The sequence below is a fragment of the Apteryx mantelli genome, chromosome 1 (assembly GCF_036417845.1).
Source record: "Apteryx mantelli isolate bAptMan1 chromosome 1, bAptMan1.hap1, whole genome shotgun sequence".
NCBI classification, from domain to species: Eukaryota; Metazoa; Chordata; class Aves; order Apterygiformes; family Apterygidae; genus Apteryx; species Apteryx mantelli.
In genome coordinates this window covers 5,049,903-5,067,796 of record NC_089978.1, presented here as the reverse complement: position 1 = coordinate 5,067,796, position 17,894 = coordinate 5,049,903, and the positions used below count along the sequence as shown (strand labels likewise).

At 48.1% G+C, this 17,894-nt stretch overlaps 1 protein-coding gene across 1 annotated transcript in view; it reads right to left on the bottom strand.

Annotated features, from left to right (window-relative positions):
* The window catches only part of MYO7A (myosin VIIA), a 75,196-nt gene that overhangs the window by 35,789 nt on the left and 21,513 nt on the right, over positions 1 to 17,894 (bottom strand). Inside the window, exons 15-21 of the mRNA XM_067289607.1 lie at positions 17,254 to 17,360; positions 14,260 to 14,316; positions 8,620 to 8,757; positions 3,856 to 4,014; positions 3,417 to 3,509; positions 2,012 to 2,106; positions 619 to 703 (exon numbers count right to left, since the gene is read on the bottom strand). Of these exons, the coding sequence (XP_067145708.1) occupies positions 619 to 703; positions 2,012 to 2,106; positions 3,417 to 3,509; positions 3,856 to 4,014; positions 8,620 to 8,757; positions 14,260 to 14,316; positions 17,254 to 17,360 (734 nt within the window). The remainder of the gene's footprint in view (positions 1 to 618; positions 704 to 2,011; positions 2,107 to 3,416; positions 3,510 to 3,855; positions 4,015 to 8,619; positions 8,758 to 14,259; positions 14,317 to 17,253; positions 17,361 to 17,894) is intronic.

Below are 17,894 nucleotides of genomic sequence, written 5' to 3'. Positions count from 1 at the left end.
ACATCCAGGTAGCCGCAAGTCATAAGGGCTGTAGCCATGGAGGTCCAGCATCTCCCAGCAGATCCCCTGCTAAGCACTGCTCCTGCAGATCTCCTGCCTGATTGCCAAGGCTCTGGATCATGGAAGGAGGTAGCATCCTGACCCATCTGGAAATGGCTATTCCTATCATGTTGCAGGCTCAGGGGATGATACTGGGACTCTTTGGGCTGCAGTCACTTCTGTGCCCAGCACACTTCCCTGTGCCAGATGACCGCTGTTGGGTCAGATCCAGCTAGGACAGGGAAGAGAAGAGGGCCATGGATTGGGTTGAGGCCGAGAGAAAGCTATGACTGTGGATGGGGTCATGCCTGGAGGTGGATAGGGCCTGTGTTTAGAAGAAGCTGCCCTTCCTGCAGTCAGGCCCAATGTTGCTCCTGAGTTTTCAGTCCCCTGAGAACTGGGGAAAGACTTTTAAAACCCCAAGTCACCATTCCTTGGTTAGCAGGTGAAGGCCAACCCAAACCCCTCCTCAACACGGTGGGGCAGAAGGAACTGGAAAGAGCCAGGAAACTCTTATTTAGGTGCCTGGATGAATGACGTAGGATAGCAGAGGGTGTGAGGAAGCACCCCAGTACTTACAGCACCGTAGTTCTTCCTGCAGTTATGTCCACGCCAGTATCTCTGAATCATCAGGACTGAATTTCTCACTTTCAGGAAATTGGACCTGGAAAGGCATTTGAATCACTTGCCTCTGCGGTTTGGCCGCGAGTTATTACCTCCCGGGCCTCATTCTTTAGAGATTTGAAACAGAGCAACTGGATGGAGTAAACACTGCATCTTCTGCCTGATAATGTCTCCTCCCCCAGCTCTCCTTGCCTTTTTGAGGAGGTCTACAGGGGCTTTCCCTGGTAGGTCTCCACCAGCCCATCCTGTCAGCTTGTGGGAATGGGCAGAGCAGCCCAAAAAAGGGCAGCACGAGATGCTGGGAACGGTCTCCTCCTTTCCCCCCTTGCTGCCTCCTCTCTGATTTGAAATCTCTTGGGGTGCCCACTCCCCGCTCTTCAGTCCCAGACACCTGAGAATGGATTCAACCTGATCCAAACCTAGGGCAAGGGACAAGACTCCCGGCGGTGGTGGGATCCGAGTGTAAGACGCTCTCTGTGGTGAGAGCTAGAGAAGATAACAACTCACTTGCTGGCAACAAGGCACCAGGCCCAGGAGCAGACTACAGCAACACCACCCCTTTAACCCAGTCTGCCCCTTTGCCCCCTTAGCCTGGTCTGAGCCTGGGCTTGGACACCTTAGGGGCATTGTGAGGATCTGGAGGTCTCTCCAGGGTTTCTGTGGGATGACAAGGAGGCTTCTCAGCACTTGATTATTTGTCGCATGCCTTTTCTGCAAAGTCCAAGGCCCGACCTGAATCACAGCTGTGGGTTGGGCAATCACAGTGCACAAAGCCCAAGAGCTGCCCCTCCACCGTAGGCAGAGCTGTCCCTCGTCCTCCACAACTGTGCCATGATGTTCCCATGGGTTACCTGTCCTCCTCCCAAATCTGTAGTGACCGGTTCACAAAGTGGACAGTCCTGGGGTTTGGGAGAGCAAAGTTACTGCACATTATTAGTCCCAGCAGAGGCCCTTTGGCCCCACTGAGTCTTGCAGGGATCCCCACAGACTGGAAGGTTAGCGTTGCCTTCAGCAGGGCCAGAGTCCTGACTACCGCATTGGCACAACAGAAATCAGCTCTCCTGAAGGCAGCGCTGAATGGGGACAGAAGGTCCTCTTCTTTTTTGTCTATGTTTGCAACTGATAATGCTCTTTTCCTTTGTGACTGCAGCAGCTCCAATACTTGCTTTACCTGAGTGCCACCAAGCTGGGGCTTCCCCTGTCCCCGGTGAGGGAAGGGCATGAGCAGCTCCCACAACCAGCTGCAGGCATGGCAGGTTGGCCAAGCACCGAGGAAGCGACGCATCCCCAGGGAGCTGCTTGCCAGGTGAAGCAATCCCCATGGCCAACCCCCCCAGCTCACACTTACCTATCTTTAAACCCACGGACCACCTTCTGGATGAGGATGACTTTGTCCGTGATGGCTTTGTCCCTCTCGATCTCCAGCAGCATATCGTGGTGGTCCTGAGGGAGGAAATGACACAGCGCCCGTGCCTGAAGCTCCCTGCCCACTTGCGAAGGGGCAGAAGGGATGGTATGAGGCCCTTCTCCGGGGAAGCTTCCAGGCCGAACCTCTTGGGACATTTTATATCCCAGGCATCACCCCACCTGCTCACTGGGGACACCCTAACATAAATCCTAGTGACCCACTGTTTCCACTCCTGAATGAACCAGTGTGGTCAGAAGCTGCATACGCAGCACTTTATAGTCTGGAAGCAAACAAATTACGTTGCCTTTTCACACAGAGCTCCATGCTAGTGCTCTCGGCCACAGGAGCAACCCCAGGGAGCGCTGGCGAGATTTGGGAACGAACTCCTGGCTGCTTGGGTCCTGCCACTCCCTCCAGCCAAGACTGCAACATCTCCATACCCTAAGGACACAAAGGCTCCCTGTCATACTGAATTTCCTTGCTCTGTGGCTTTCCGATTCATCAGCCTAAACTTGCTTTTGATTCCTTCCGTGCAGTTTGTAACTCCAGTTTCTTTCCTGGCTGCTGCATGCTGAGCCCTGCCGCACTGGGTGCAACAGAGGCAACTCCACACATTTCCTGCTTTGCTTGACCTCACGCTGCCCTTCAGGGCCTCCTGATTTCTCCATTTCCTGCCCTGACAGCTGTGAGATCTTGATAACATGCTCTGGAAAGAGCGACTAGTGGGAACAGCTTCTAGGAAAGAGATGGGGGTGTTTGCACTGGCGATGGGGTGGGGGATATATTTTGAAATAAGTGGTCAGGATTTACAGCTGAGAACTTGCTGGAGAGAAGCCTCTGCTTCTGCGCTGGTTCCTGACCAGTTCAGCCTTGTCACCCAGAAGCAATACGAGAGCTGGGTTGTAAGGAAAGATGAGTGTGAACGGACAGAGCTGCTGTCATTTCATGGGGCTGCAGGAGACCTCTGCAACATGGGCTGCTCTGTATTAGATGAACTGATGTGGAAAGGGAAGCTGTAGGCGCATCTTGGATCGTGCAAGGACATACAGAATGCAAAGCGAGTCTGCTGTGATCTCGGTCCCTCTTTCTGCAGGACACCCCTCCTGTTGCCAAGCCTTTTGGGTGAAGGGAGATGAGACTGAGCAGCCACAGCCCTGCCCAGGAGGGAGAAGGCCATGTGCCGTATGCAACTACTTCTATGTCCCTATGAGTGTGTGCACGCATCTGTGCTGGCAGATGGATTTCCTCCTATCTGGGTTACCATGCAGGGTGGAAAGGGAATTGTAAGAGGCCCCTTCTCAAACAAGGGTCCTAGACCACAGGCAGGACCTGGAGAGCCCCGTACCTTCAGGAATATCTTCGTCTTGCCAATCTGCCAGTCATCATCCTTCCCGAGCACAGCTTCCGCAATGCGCTGGCATGTCCCACGCAGGTCGCCCTGGCAGGAAGGGGGTGGGAGTCAGCAGGTACCAGCCTCACTCATCACTCCCCACCCCTGCCAACAGGGAGCCGTTCTGGTCTCACCTCCAGCTGTCGAGCTTCCCAGGGCTTTACTGTCACTGAGTGAGAGGGACAGGCTGAACACAACCCCTTGGAGCTCTGCTCCCTGTCCTTGCCAGCCCTGAAACCCTCCTTCCCCTATTTTCCATGGAAACCCCACAGCACTACTGTAACATCTGAGAATCAAGCGCTGCGCGATTGCTTCTGGAGAGAGTACACTCCCTGTAAACACCTCTGGAGAGGCCAGCCAAGAGCAATAGTTTGCCCTGGAAGAAAACACTCACCTGCTTGTATGCTGGCTTCACCCCGGGCATGAGCACCCGGTACCTGTCCACGAACTCCACAAAAGTGTAGCGGATGGGATAGCCAGCCCGGCGGATCCGGATTGTCTCCATCATCCCTGAGTATCTCAGCTGACGGACACACAGCTCCCGGTCAAACAGCTGAGGAAGGACACGGTGGTTTATTACACACCTTGCTGACTGCTTCCCGGCCCTACCACTCAGTCTGCATTGGCCATAAGAAAGTGCAGAGTCTGAGTTTGTGTAGGGGAATGAAGTCAGGCATACACCCCAAACCTTCACTCAGTGGCCCCAAGGCTATCATGGGCCTGATCCTAGGAACTGCTGAGTGCATTCGCCTCATTCCCCTTCTTTAATTCCCACTTGAAAAGTTGGATGTGCCCTACAAATTCTGCAAAGGACTGAAAGGAGAACCAGAGAGCACCATGCAACGGTGAACAACATCACCTTGGAAAAATGGGCAGCAATGCTTCATTCATAAGGATCAAACCATAAACTCGCTCTGGTAATGATCCCCGATGTTCATTAACTTCTGACTGCAGCTCTGAGCTTTGCCGGCGTGATCACAGCACTTCTGTGCAGGCAGGGCAGTAGCATTTTGCAGGCAGAGGAAGCAGAGGAGCAGATCAGTGAAGGCTCAGACACTCAGAGGTTTTAAGGTGCCTACACTTGTTGATCTCAAGGTAGGTGACAGCCTACAGTGCCACATGGAAGTGTGCAGTCTTGGACATGCCAAGCCCCGGGCTGAGCCTGTTATCATTAGACCACCCTTTACCCAGGAAGACTTCCGAGGTACTGAGAATGAACAGGTCAGACCTGAGACCAGCTGAGGGATTTAGGGAAAGGACAAGTCTCAGACCAACGTCTGTGGCTGCTCCTGACAAGCAGTAGACAGTTTTAAGGCCGTATGGCAGCCATCATGAGTAAACCTGGCCTGTTAGCCTTTTGTTTTGGGCACACTGGGGTGGATAACGAATGGTGCTTCTGCTAGACTTGCAGATCAGCTGCAGCAGAGGGAAGTTGAGGAGAATCCCGGCTGTTAGCTCAGTGCATCAGTGCCTAGAAGAGGATCCTAGGAGCACCCTCATGCAGCCTGATTTGCTGGGAACATCAACAATATGTTCAACCCAAGTGTAAAATAAATATGCCTGTGTGAATTAGCAGAAAAATGGGGACATCCTCCAGCTAGCCCAGGTACTGTGGGCTGGCATTGCAAACATGCCCTGCTCTCTTCCGTAATCTTAGAGAAGATTTGTTAAAGCTTTAGTCTCCTCTACTTCCAGGAGGGAGCAGTGGCCTCATGGGCAGTCCAGTTAAGAAGGAGGCAGGTGAGACGTGGGGCATCCCTGTGCTCCGCTGTGCCTGTGGGCTCAGAAAAGCCCAGGCTGTCCTGGGAACAGGCACAGTGCAGTGCTGGCACAGCACAGAAAGTTTGGGCAGTAAACCCCAGCCTGGGCCGAAGAGTTACTGCCAGGGTGGTATTCATCTACTCTCCCTTCAGCTGTCTAAAACACATCATCTGCATGCTGGTCATCTAGGACTGCTCTGAAGTGAGAGGGGAGAGATGGGTAGACCACCCCTGCCTCTTAGATGCATCTCTTGGGACAGGCACATCTACCCTCTGGATACACTCCTATCGCCTGCTCTGGAGGGAGATTTTTTGACTAGCCTCTAGCAGCCACTTAACTTTAAAAAAAGGGTTGGAGTGAAGTGAAACAAATACTTTTCCCAGGATAAGACACAACGGATGAGTGAGAAGAAGGCAGAAAGCAACATCATCCAGATTTGGTCTCGACCTGTCCCTATCTAATGTGAGTTTTGGGGACTGGGGACAAGATAAGTGCAGAGGTAAGTGTTGTCTGTTCCTCTGTCTTCTCCTTCCGTGAAGCAAAAGAGCTGAATCAACCTGCAGGTGTGGTAATAGGCCTGATGTGGCTTTAGCATTACTTTATATGTGCTCTCATTCATGATGTATGGGGAGATTCGGATATACTTGAAGGGAAGCAAAACATTCCCTGATTAAACAAAATAGGAACTCTCTGTGCTACGAGAGCCCATATCGCAGACCATATACTTCTTTTGCTACCAAACGCAGCACCCTTAGTGGCATTTCTCCTCTGTGTAGAGAGGGATCTGGTGGGGCAGTGAAGCCCAGGCAACTCGCAGAGTTCAGTTAGATGGACATGAAGCAGAAAGGTGCATTCCTCATCCAGAACCTGAGTCCACAGACAGCCTGAATGCAGCAGGATCTGGATTAGGATTTGGATTAGGTGGTACGCGGGCCGGCCGCCATTTAGGGCTCCCAATAACCCTGCAGAGTTGGAAGGGCTCGTTCCTGTTCGCTGTGCATGGGCTATGACGTGCTTCCTGGCGTGAGGGCTGTACGAGGCACCCTGCTACACTGGCTACTGGCATGGGTTGACAGTCTTGTCTTTCTTTGCACGGTTTGTTACTTAATTAACCCCATCCATTTCTTTCGGATAATCAGAACAACAGAGCAATACTCAGAAAACACAGTGTGGAAAGATGTACAGACCCGGAGAGCTCAGTCCAGCATCCCAAAGCAAACAATATATATATTTTTTTCCCCAAAGCAAATTTTGGAAGGAAGCAAAAGTTTTCAAATAACATAAAACAACAAACAGCCAGGACTTTCCACTGACCTTTCATTTCCCACTATCCCATTTCCTATCACTATCAGTACACTTTCCTTCACAGCCTGGGACAGAAAATGAACTCCCAGAAAATGTTCTCTTTTGCAATCACCCAGTGCAGCTCTGTGTCCTGTTATCTGGGATTTTTTTTCCTTTGTATTATTAAACCAGAGCCAAAAATAAATATTCCCTTTTTAGCAAGAAATTGTATTTCATATCTTACAGCACTACAGTCCCTGATTCAGTGTTAGTTCATCCGCTCATGCCTCTTATGCAGAGATCAATTTCTTTTTGTCTGATTCCTTCAAGCTTTTAGCCGTATTTATGTCCCACTGAAAATCTTGTAGATAAGTGGGGTGAACAGAGACCTCTGGCTTAAAGCTTGCAAGAGCTGGTCAAATATAAACTCGTTACATAGGATGCAGATTGGGATGCAGACTGGGGCCCAGACATCGAGGCACACAAGCAGCTTAAAGCTTGGGCATCGGGAATAATTTGTTAACGTTAGTTCAGGATGCACATCTATTTCTTGACATCACCCATTTTCCGAAACGAGGCTTTGGTTTGAACTTGGCTCAGATGATAATCTCAATGGTTATATATTAATCCAAAGCATTCCTTGAACGTGCCATTAAGTGCCTTTTTTGCACTCACCAAAACAGAGTAAGGGCACAGTAAACTGCTCAGAGAGCGCCACCAGTCTTTTTGCCCCTCACTGTATTATTTTCACTGAATAGCAAAAATAAGTTTCAAACAGACAAATTGCAGCAGCTCTGAAATTTGGTATTTTATGCTTTTCGCAAATCGGTTGAGTTTTGCTAATGGACACTAACTTTAGATGAAGATAATCGGCAGATTACTCACCACCAGTCTGAGGTACAAAAGCACCAACTATGGGCAAAATGATTCATAGCTACAAATAGCTGAAATTCTTGTTGAGTAAAACTGCTCAGTAAAAGTATTATCATTAGTAGCAGTGGTGAGCAGCTAACAGTGATTGCTAATACCAGGGTCCAGTCCTGCAAGGTGCTGACAGTGGGACTGGGGTGTTCAAAACCCATTTTATTATCCCACTTTCCTTGCAAAACTCTTGAGTCACCTCTGTGAGCACTGTGTGTGCTCAGAGGGGTCAGAGGGATTTACAGCCATCTCCTTTCCTTTCATTTACTCATTAAAGTTTGTCCCCAGGGTTTTCATTGCTTTTGAAGCAAACACAATAAAAGCGCCAGTTTTAACTGACTGTCAATTATTTTTAAGTTTCTGAGTAATTTTTTGTTTTCTTAAGTCTGCTAGAACATCCTGCTCAGTATAACTGTGTTTAACAGTACTCTAAAGGATGTGGAGGAATTGGCTATTGGCTGTTCATTCAATCAAAATATTAAATGTTGTAATAGCCCTCTCTGTCACAGCCTAACTTCCCTCTCCCTGGGAATCACAGCCAAAGAATTCCTCTTACCTTTCCTCTGTGCTATTTAATCTCTCTTCTTTTTTTTTTTTTTTTTTGTCCTCAGCTTTTTTAATCATGCTGCTGCAATTTGTGCAAAAAAGTAGCTGAAAGGCTCTAATAGGAGTGAAACCAAGTGATATCCCCTGGAGTCAAAGAGCATTTTGTAGAAAACACCTGAAAGAGGGGGACTATTTCTAGAGAACATTGAACACCACAATATGACCAAACGCAGAGTGACATCCGAGCCCTACAGCTCAATCCGAGTCGCTAGGAGGGAGGCCTCTAGCCTCTATAGAAATTCAGAGGCATTTTCTATACGAGAAAGGGCTGCAGAGTGAATTCTTTCAGGTCAACCTTGGGAAGAAAGGCGGGGGGCAGGACCTCTCTCCGTAAAATATTTTGGGGCACCACTGGGTGGCAAAGAAAGCATCCATCTCTGCCAACCCTTCTTTGATGAGCTTTGGTACCTCCGTGGCTTGCAGGAAGGGCCATGGGTTGGTTTTCCAAACACCCAGGGTCCATCCTGACTCCACCAACATCCCAAAGAGTTTTAGCTTTAGCGCATGCAGGACATGCGAAACAGCCGAGTGACCCTGTGGCCAAGCTCGTACAAGAACCAGCGAGAGAGAGAAGAGCAGGACTTACCATGGGCTTCTTGTACTCATTGGGCTTGATGCAGCGGACGAAGAAGGGCTGGCACACGCTAAGAGTCCTCATCAGCAGCTCCAGGGACCGCTTGAACTGGCTGCTGAGCGTCGGTGAGCGCTTCCTCGTCTCCGCTCCCTGGAAAAACCACAGCGGAGCGGGCTCAGGAAATGAAAGGATAACAGCGTCTTTCCCCTCCGGCCGCGTCGCTGGGAACCTCCCGCAGCGGCGGGCGGGCGGGCGGGCGGAGGGAGGAGCGGGGGGCTCACAGCTGCGGGCGGAGGGGGCCGGGGTGGCAGGGCAATGCGTCAGCAACGGGGCAGGGGAGCGCCGGCAAACGGCCCTGGAGGGCGCGGGGAGAGGAGAGGGCTTGGCTGCGAGGCTCCTGGACTGGTCCTCGCTGCTCCGCTTGCAACGGCCACGCTCTGTCAACCTGCTCCCGACACCTCTAGTGAGGGAGAGAAAGTGCAGGAAGGCAGCAGGCCCCGATGCCGCCTTCATCTGGCGAGGAAATCTGTGTTTCTCCTTACCAGCGCAGGCAGGGGAGCATTACACCGATGCCGTGTTTTCAATTTCTCCTGCTTGAGCCTCCCCGTGTTACTGGCAATCCCTACTGCCTCGTGCGGAGCCATTAGGGAGATTTGCCCGTGAGAGCAAACTGTCCCTTCCAGGCCTTCAAAAATCTCTGTACAGCGACTCGGAGCATGCATTCACTCATGGATGCTCCCCAGATGCTCCGTCATGTTGGGCCCAGCCTCTACTGCTCCCTGGGGTATTGGATCAGCCTGGAGAAGCCCAAGTATGTCGATAGATAACCCAAGAGCACGTTCGCTGCAGTATGACCCTGGAACAGCTCCAGAAGGTGCTGATAAGGTCTACTTGCTTTCCCCAGCCTGCACGAAAAGGGTTTAAGTTGGGGAAGATTTTAGTTGTGTTTGGAGAAGAATATTTACTAGACCAAAGGGGAGGGCATTTAGGGGGAATCAGGATGATCTGGAGTATTTTGCCTTTTCTAACTGCTTTGGTTAAACTAAAAATCGGGTGTAGAGTTTTGGGCAAGTGTTTCTTGAGCAGAATGGAGAGGCTCCTCTTCAATAGCCACTTCTCCTTGCCCTGTGAGAACAACCTTATAAACTAGCTCCAAACAAAACAAAGCCCCAAGCTTGCTTTATGAGTCAATCACTATGACCTGAGCTCAATTAATGACCTGAAATACATACTGGACACAGTGACGCTGCATGTCTTGGTAGGGTCTGGTGTCCAGGGAGCCTTTATAGAGTAGCAGGTACTGCCGGTGGGTTGAAGGAGGAGTTGGGCACCAGGCTGCAACTCTCTCCAAACCAAAAATAGGACACACTGTGACATGACCTGACAGCCAGGGATTTCCCAAAGGGAAGATTTCCAACAGGCCTTTAATGCACATTTCCTCCAAATTTCCTGTTCTTTGCAGGTGGTCAAGCCACGCATGGAGTCACAGAGTCCCCATTTTCACTGGCCGTACTGCTATGTTTTGCAGACTGGTGAGTTTTATTTCTACTTTCATTGCCAAAATCTGTATGTGCTCTTTAACGTATAGCACTAGTCACTCGTAGTTAACATCCGCACCCCCCCAAAACATAAGGATTTTGCACAGCTCAGGTTGGATATTATGATAAGACAAACCCAGTTGACACAAACAAAGTCATCATGGAATTCCAACAAGGCAAGTGAGCAGAGGAAACTCAGCTCATGCACACACCGGAAAAACCTGGCCCACTCATCCTAGAGAGCATGGGGGGCTAGCAGTGATCTGTCCTAGCAAAAAACCTCCCCTGAAGGATAAACGATTAACATGGTTAATGTAATTAATGGATGTAGCTGTTACCAGCAGAGTGCTGTGGAGTCAGGCGCTTGTATCTTGTTCGCAGATTTAATGAGGAATAGACTGTGTCAGCAAGTATCTGAGCATGGATAGCTTTGATTAATGTTGTCTTGCCACTTTGCTAATTATATGCAAGCGGTCACCTCTACATGACATAAGAGGATGGTCACAGTGAGAGGGGATAGAAGCAGGGACAGATGCAGCAACGAGGCTGGAAGCAACTGCCTGTTTGTCAAGTTGGCCAATTTGGTCTTGGCTGGGAGAGGCCGTTGTTTGGCCATGGTGGTAGGAAGGGGCAGGTGCAAGACCTTGTACCAAGGTCTCCTCTAAGGGAATGCATGAGCTGTTTGCTCCCAGGCAGCAGATCCTGCCTCTCTAACTTGCTAATTCTTTGCAATTCTTCCTCAAGTGCATCCAACCTCTGGTAAAAGGCAGAGGTGCAATCTCCACTGAATCAGCAGAGCAGTCTGGCCTCATCCTGTCCTGGGGGAGTGCTCTAGACCACACCATCCCATTTGTTCACCTGCTCCTTGGGCCTGACATTGGCATACAGACCCCTCAAGGCTGGGAGGATGTTAACTGGACTTTCAATGACACAATGAAGCCTCAGGCAAGTGTTTTGCTTTGGCCTCCTCCTGCATTGAGGAGGTAATGCCCTTGAACTCACTGTTTCCTCCTGCTTCACCTCAGCACCAGTGTGAGAATCACATCTCCTCCCTTTAAGTCCAACAAAAAGGCCAAAAAAGGAGTGGAACATCCTGACAGCTCAGCCTAGTGAGGCACTGGAAAATACAGGCTGTACTGCAGAGGAGGAGCTTTTTAAGTTCAAAATGGTCACAGTCTCCACAGCCTAAAGGAGAAAACTGAATAGACACTGCTTTTCTCCTGGACAGACGTGTCTTAGCTTTCAGACTCTGAGACTGCAACGTCTTTGGGACAAAGACTATCTCTTTGCCTGTGTTTGTACAGAGCCTAGCACAGGAGAGGATGAGATATGTGTGCCACGTGGAAGGACTAGCAGGATTCACAGGTGCCCAACGAGCTATAGCCTGGACTGGAGCACTGAATTCTCACTCAGCCTGTGCTCAGCTTCAAAGGGAAAAAAAGAAAATGAAAAAAAAAAATAGGAAGAAGAGAAATACATGATTTACAGAGAAGCACCCTCTCAGAAGAGAAGTTCAGAAAGAGGTGCCGACCAGCGTGACATTCAGACATGCTCCAATGTCACTTTCCTCTGCCACCCGAAGGCAGCCTGGTTTTAGAGGCCCAGAGGTGTGTGTGGCTGTTTACAGCAACATAAGGACAAAAGTCAAGGCAGAATATCATCAGCAGGACACAAGACGGACATTTCCCCAGCCCTGGGTGTCTGAGCTCCTCAGTGGTACAACTGGAGCATCAGGACAGCTCTTAGCATCAATGAGAGGACATAAAATCTATAGGGACCTATTCAGATCCCTTCTCTTGTTGTCCTGGACACTTCTAGGTACTTATCATGTGCCCAGAGCCAAGAAAGTGGTAATCAGGTCAGCCTGTCTGCTCCCTGTGCAGTCAGTGGATAAAGGTGGACACAAAGCTGTGTTGAATTGGACGGTCTTAACACAGACCCAAAGCTCCAGCAAGGGCAAACACTGGATTCTTTCTTATGTAACATTCAAACCAGTCCCAAGTGAATAGCAGCTAAGAGAAAGGCAAGAAGTGTTGCTGAGCTAGAGATGGCAGGCGTGCTCCTGCTGTCCCTCTACACCTTCTCCTCCCACTTTAAGAAGGCGGCTGTATGGTGTGCCAGGAACACTGTGCTCAGCACCAGGTGTCCCAAGGAGATGGCGATCTTCCTCAGTAGGAGGAAGGCCTCGTATTTGCAAAAAGGAGAATCACTTAAGGTGAAGTAGGGAAGGAAGGAGAAGCATGCACCACTGGCAACACTTTGGGGAAAGGCTCTGGAGAAATGACCTTCCTTGTACCTCTTTAGGAGTAGAAGGTCACTAAATTGGGCATCTCTCCAGTGGCAGAATCGCAATCATTGCCATGCCAACACGACACAGTGTGTCTCAAGCCCCTCTCTGAAGGCTGGGGGCAACGATGCTCATTGTTTGTTACGTAAAAAGTCATAAAAGTGGCTTCCGTATGACCACTGAAAGTTGAGGCACTCTCACAGCAGGTTCTGTGGTGGCAGGTGACAAAGAGACAGTCATTCTCCTAAAGGCTGTACAGTCCGGAAAAGGCCTTTGAGATGCAAAGCTGACACAGGCTACAGTGCTGAGTATTACTATTCTGAACTAAAATCCCATTTTGTACAGCTTACTGATATTGATACATTTGGAAAACTTTTAAACCTGACTGTTCCACCCTTGCCTCAGTGACTAACAATTAAGATCAATTATTATTCATTGGAAAACCTACAAAACACAAGGCTGTATTATGAGAACCACCACCACAACAACAATAAAACGCATAGAAATGTAAGTGCTATTTCTCCCATTTCTCTATATCTCCTGTTGTTCTCTTCAGCAAAAAAATATGGGCAGGAGCATTCCTAATGAATTTTGTATAACAATTCTCACCATATCCTAGTCCAGAGGGGATTTTTTTGGCATGTGGTATTGTTACAACCCTAGAGAGGGGCCCAAAGAGATGTTGCTATCCCAACTTTAGTTTGCTCAGAGAGGCTGTGGAGTCTCCATCCTTGGAGATACTTAAAAGCCATCTGGACATGGTCCTGGGCAACATGCTCTAGGTGACCCTGTTTGAGCAGGGGGTTGGCCTAGATGATCTCCAGAGGTCCTTTCCAGCCTCAACCATTCTGTGATTCTGTGAACACTTTGCAATCATGATACAGAGGGGGAAGGAGTCCAGGTGTGGAACAAATGGCTTTGGGTCATTTTGGGTCAGGTCACACTCATTGGAATTCCAAGTCCAAGCACCCTGAGTCACTGCAGAGACAAGAAGGGTTAAAATTCAGCCCCATGCAAGAATCTGGATTTTGAAAATCAGGTCCATCTCTAACATAGTCCCCTGGCTATGGGAAGATTGTCATGGAAATGTGGGCAGAGTCACACAGCTAGCATTATGAAACCTTTAGCACACAGTATGCTACCCTATGGCCAAATATCTAGCAGGAAAGGTTTGGGAAGTCATCAGAACCAGTTAGGAGACTAGACACATCTGAAAAGACATAAAAAAGTTGCCAAGAATCTGGTTGAGTGCTGCAAAATTCAGTATTTACTGCTCCTTTGAAGGCATAGATCTGAGCTCTCACTTGAACAAGACCTAAAATCACCCATAAAAATGATAGCATTTCCAAGCAACCCAGAAATGCAATCCAAGTGTCTCTCTTTGCACATGAACTGTCTAATTTCCCACCCCCAAAAGGGCAAAATAAGGCCAGATTCACAGCTGTGTGGAGCAGCAATGTTCCACTGAAGCCAATGATGGCACAGTGAGAAGACCAGCTAAACTCCATGAATGATTCATCTGAAGTTAATTACAGTGACTCAAACATCAGGAAAAAAAATCATCTTGGCTCAGGCTGGTTCTGATTTTATCCAAACCAAATTCCCATCACTCCGAAGCTCTTCTACGTTGAATCCTACAAATACACGGCACAAATCATATTGCTGTAAGTACCGAACGAGCCCTAAAAATGCTTACAGTCACATTGGTCAATTAAAACAGATCCTCTACAGATAACACAGGAAGAGGAATAAAGCAGCAAGAGCAAAGCACAATCTTTGCCAAGGAGAGGTGAATATACAACAGAGGAACTCATGTATTTGTTTTACCTTTGGCGTGGGTGTGGGCGACTGGCCAAAAGTGCTGGATGCATAGCCACAGAGAAACTACACGAAACACAGATTAAAAAAAACAAAACAAAACAAAAAAAAACAGAGACAGAGAAGAGCAAATAGTGAAAAGAAGGAATAACTGAAATGTGAGCCTGACACTGTTAGTCTTGGAGGTCCAGCTCTTATAACATCTCACAAACAAAATGTATTAATTCTTAGATTTTGTCTATACCCCTCCTGTCTTTTCCCCTTTCTCTCCACGTTCACATGCCTGAAGCTGAGGACACCATCTACCTTCCAGCTCTTGCCACTTGAAAACAGCTCTTCTGCACCCTTTGGCCTCATTCTTTATCCATCCACTCTCAGTCCTCCCCACTTCCCTCTCCCTAGCCCATCTCTTCTGTCCTTTGACCAGTGCTCTTAATAGACAACAGTTTGGAAGACATTAAGGAAAACACATTTTCACAAAAATTCTAAAGAAATAGAATTCCTCCCTTAGCTTTAATCCAATTAATTAGTTTCTACAGAAATGAAGCTTTGGTCGAGAGGAAAACCCCCAGATCTGATGTTTGTTTTTCCCTTCATCTATTTCCAGCCCCTTATTTCTGTCCCCCACTGCTCCTTCTACCTCTTACCCTAGCAAGTAATACTGTCAGATCATGCAGGCCGATAACCGAGAAGTATTGTGTATGGTTTCCACTGAATCTGTCATTTCGTATGTCTGTACAAAAGACACTATTCAAAGTAATGCTCCAGTTGAGCAAACACATGCAGATAGCTCTCCTCTGTGATGGGCATGCACAAACCAGGCTTGACAGCCCAGTGTGCTCCAGCAGTATCCAGTTCACCACACATAGGTTCCACTGCGCACGAAGATTAGGTCATGTTTCAGGGGCCAAACAGTTACTACAATATTCAAACATACACTGTTGGATAGTTTTCAGACTTTTATGATCTGTGGTTCTCTAAAATTTCTGGCATAGAAGGATCCCACTAGAAAGCCTGAGTGCTGCAAAGCAAATACGGAGTTTTCGCTGACTCTTCACGAAACTCTTAAAGAGCTAATCCATAAGCTCCCAAGGACCAAAGGTTGGAAGCCACTGAGCAAAGTGCCTCATAATTTTATTTGCCCTCAACAAAGCAGCCACTGGTCTCTTCCTAGTGGGGAAAAGTTGTTAATTTGATTGACTGGGCCTGAATGTCTCTGGGAGGTTTACCCACAGGTTGTCTCCCTGGTGCTCAAGGAAGGTGCGCACACTGCCAAGAAGAGCCTTGCCGCACACAGTCAGTGCCTATAACCCATGCTCACCCACTCCTTTTGGGGGAAGTGTTTGAAGAAAGAGGCTGCAAAGATTATCAAATTTTGGTGGAAGGCAATGGCAAAACCAATTGAACTCTGCGGCAGGTCCTGTTTGTCTCAGCAGTTTTGTTTGCATAGTGTTTTTAAAGCTTGGTAGGGGATCCCTACTCTCCTAATTTACACTAACATTGTGCATTATCAGGGGAGCTAGAACACGCAATGTTTGCTCTTCTTGCAGCTGCGTGTATGACAAGTTACAAATCTACCATTCAAATAAGAAAAGCAGAGATCATTAAAGTATCAAAGCACAAGGACCAACATTAAGGATGTATTCTTAAGGTGCTTAATGATAAGACAGTGACTAAAACTATGAAAGGAAACTATCTCAAGAAAGTGCTCTGACGCTTTAAAAGGTCTCAGTTCTTAGGTCTGAGACAATGCCCATGTGGACATTTCAGTTTTGCTGAGACATACTGCCAGCATCTTTTAAAGCTGACAGCTTGGTAGGTGTCCTAGGGAAGAAGTCTGCATGACCGTGTAAACCTGAGAGCTCCCTCTTGTTAATTCCCTAGAGTGCATCTCTGCACTACCCAAACAAGCGAGAAATCATTTCCAAGGTGAACTGCAAAGCTCGCACAAAAATAAAAAAAAAAAGGAACAAAAAACAAAAAGCAAAGGAAATGGCATCACTGATGCTAAGGGAGTTATCATCTAGTTCAGCAAAAGTCTCCACATCTGGGAATAGCTCTAAGCCTACCAGGAGTGTCATGCCAATTGGTAGCTTAATTGGGGCTGATAAACCTCATCATGTTCCTAATGAAGTCAAATGGTATTGATCATTCATTTCAGAAAGAGCAAAGCTGAATGGCTACAGGTTAAGAACAAGGCTTACAAAAATGCCTAAAGCACATTTTATGAAGTTGCTTAGGAACTGAGGCATCTTCTTCCCTTAACAATCAAGGGATTAAACATCTAAATTTGTCTGGCATTCCTGAAAATCCCTAGGTCCCTTGGGCCATCAGTGGAATTGGCTGGCAAATCTAGAAACAGGACTCCAAAACTTAAAACACTTGATTGCTTTAGAAAAGTTTATCTCCACATCTGGCATCCTGTGGCTTTGCCTAGGGAAGGACTGGAGGATTTGGCCACAACGACCTATGTGTGAAGACTTTCAGGTTTTGCACAGTTATTTTTAAAGCCTGTCACTTCATTCCACTTTGGTCTATAAGTATTTAGCATTATTTTTTGACATTGGATCTTTAGCTCTTTCAGAGCTGCCACTTGGTTTTCTTTTTTCACTCTATTATACATACATACATATATACATATACACATACATGTGGCCTATTCCACAGCAGCAGCTAGTTCTTCCTCTCTAGAGTTTCTATGATCACAAACTTTATTCTTCCCATCTGTATACTGCGTATTGCTCCCTAACACAACTGTGTCTTGTTCCCCACACAATTAGGAGCTGAGTGACCACAGCACGAAACAGTATTTTAGGAACTGAACGCAGTGAACTAGGAGTGTGACACTGCATTAACACTATCTGATTGTTCACCCACACTAACAGGTTCAAAACACACCCCAAACAGTATCGGATCAGTATGACTCTCCAAATCTTCTGTCCCTTCCAGGAAATGCCCCCCTTCTGAAAAGACCCAAATGAAGATCTCTCCAGCCTGCATTACCATTGCCACATCTGCTTGGAAGATCTGCTTGATGAATTTGTTCTTTGAGGAATGCACCAGCTGAATGATGTCTCCATGCAGCGTGTCCCTGTTTTTCTCCAAGAAACCTAGAGGAATAATGGGACAACACATAGTTGGGTGACACAGCCAGTACGTGTCCTGCAAACAGCCTCTAGTCACTGGGCTACTAGCTTTTTTGGGGGAGGTCTCCTGTATTCAGGAAACCCTAATGCAAACGTGCCCTTCAGCTTTACAGGGTTGCTTAGGAGCCAGCTAAGGACACGCTGCACCGTGCTAGGACACAGAACAGCAGCCAGTCCCCTCCTGAGGAGTTCACGCATGAGAAGGCCAACACAGGTGTTCAGACGTGTCATGAACCCCATGACAGAATTAAATGCTCGTGTTAGAGCCACGACTTGGGAGGGAACTGGCTGGATTTCATCAGGGAAGACTGAACAGAAGTGGGGGAATGGGCAGAGAAAGGGGGGGACCAAGGGAGGAAGACAGAGGCACATCTTGAGGCTGGGTCAAAAAATGCATGTGGGGCTTTTGCCTGCAGTTCTGACATGGGCACACACAAGTGAAAGAGCACAAAATTTTGCAGCTCCTGGGCGCTCCCAAAGGGCCAAGCCATTGCAGCC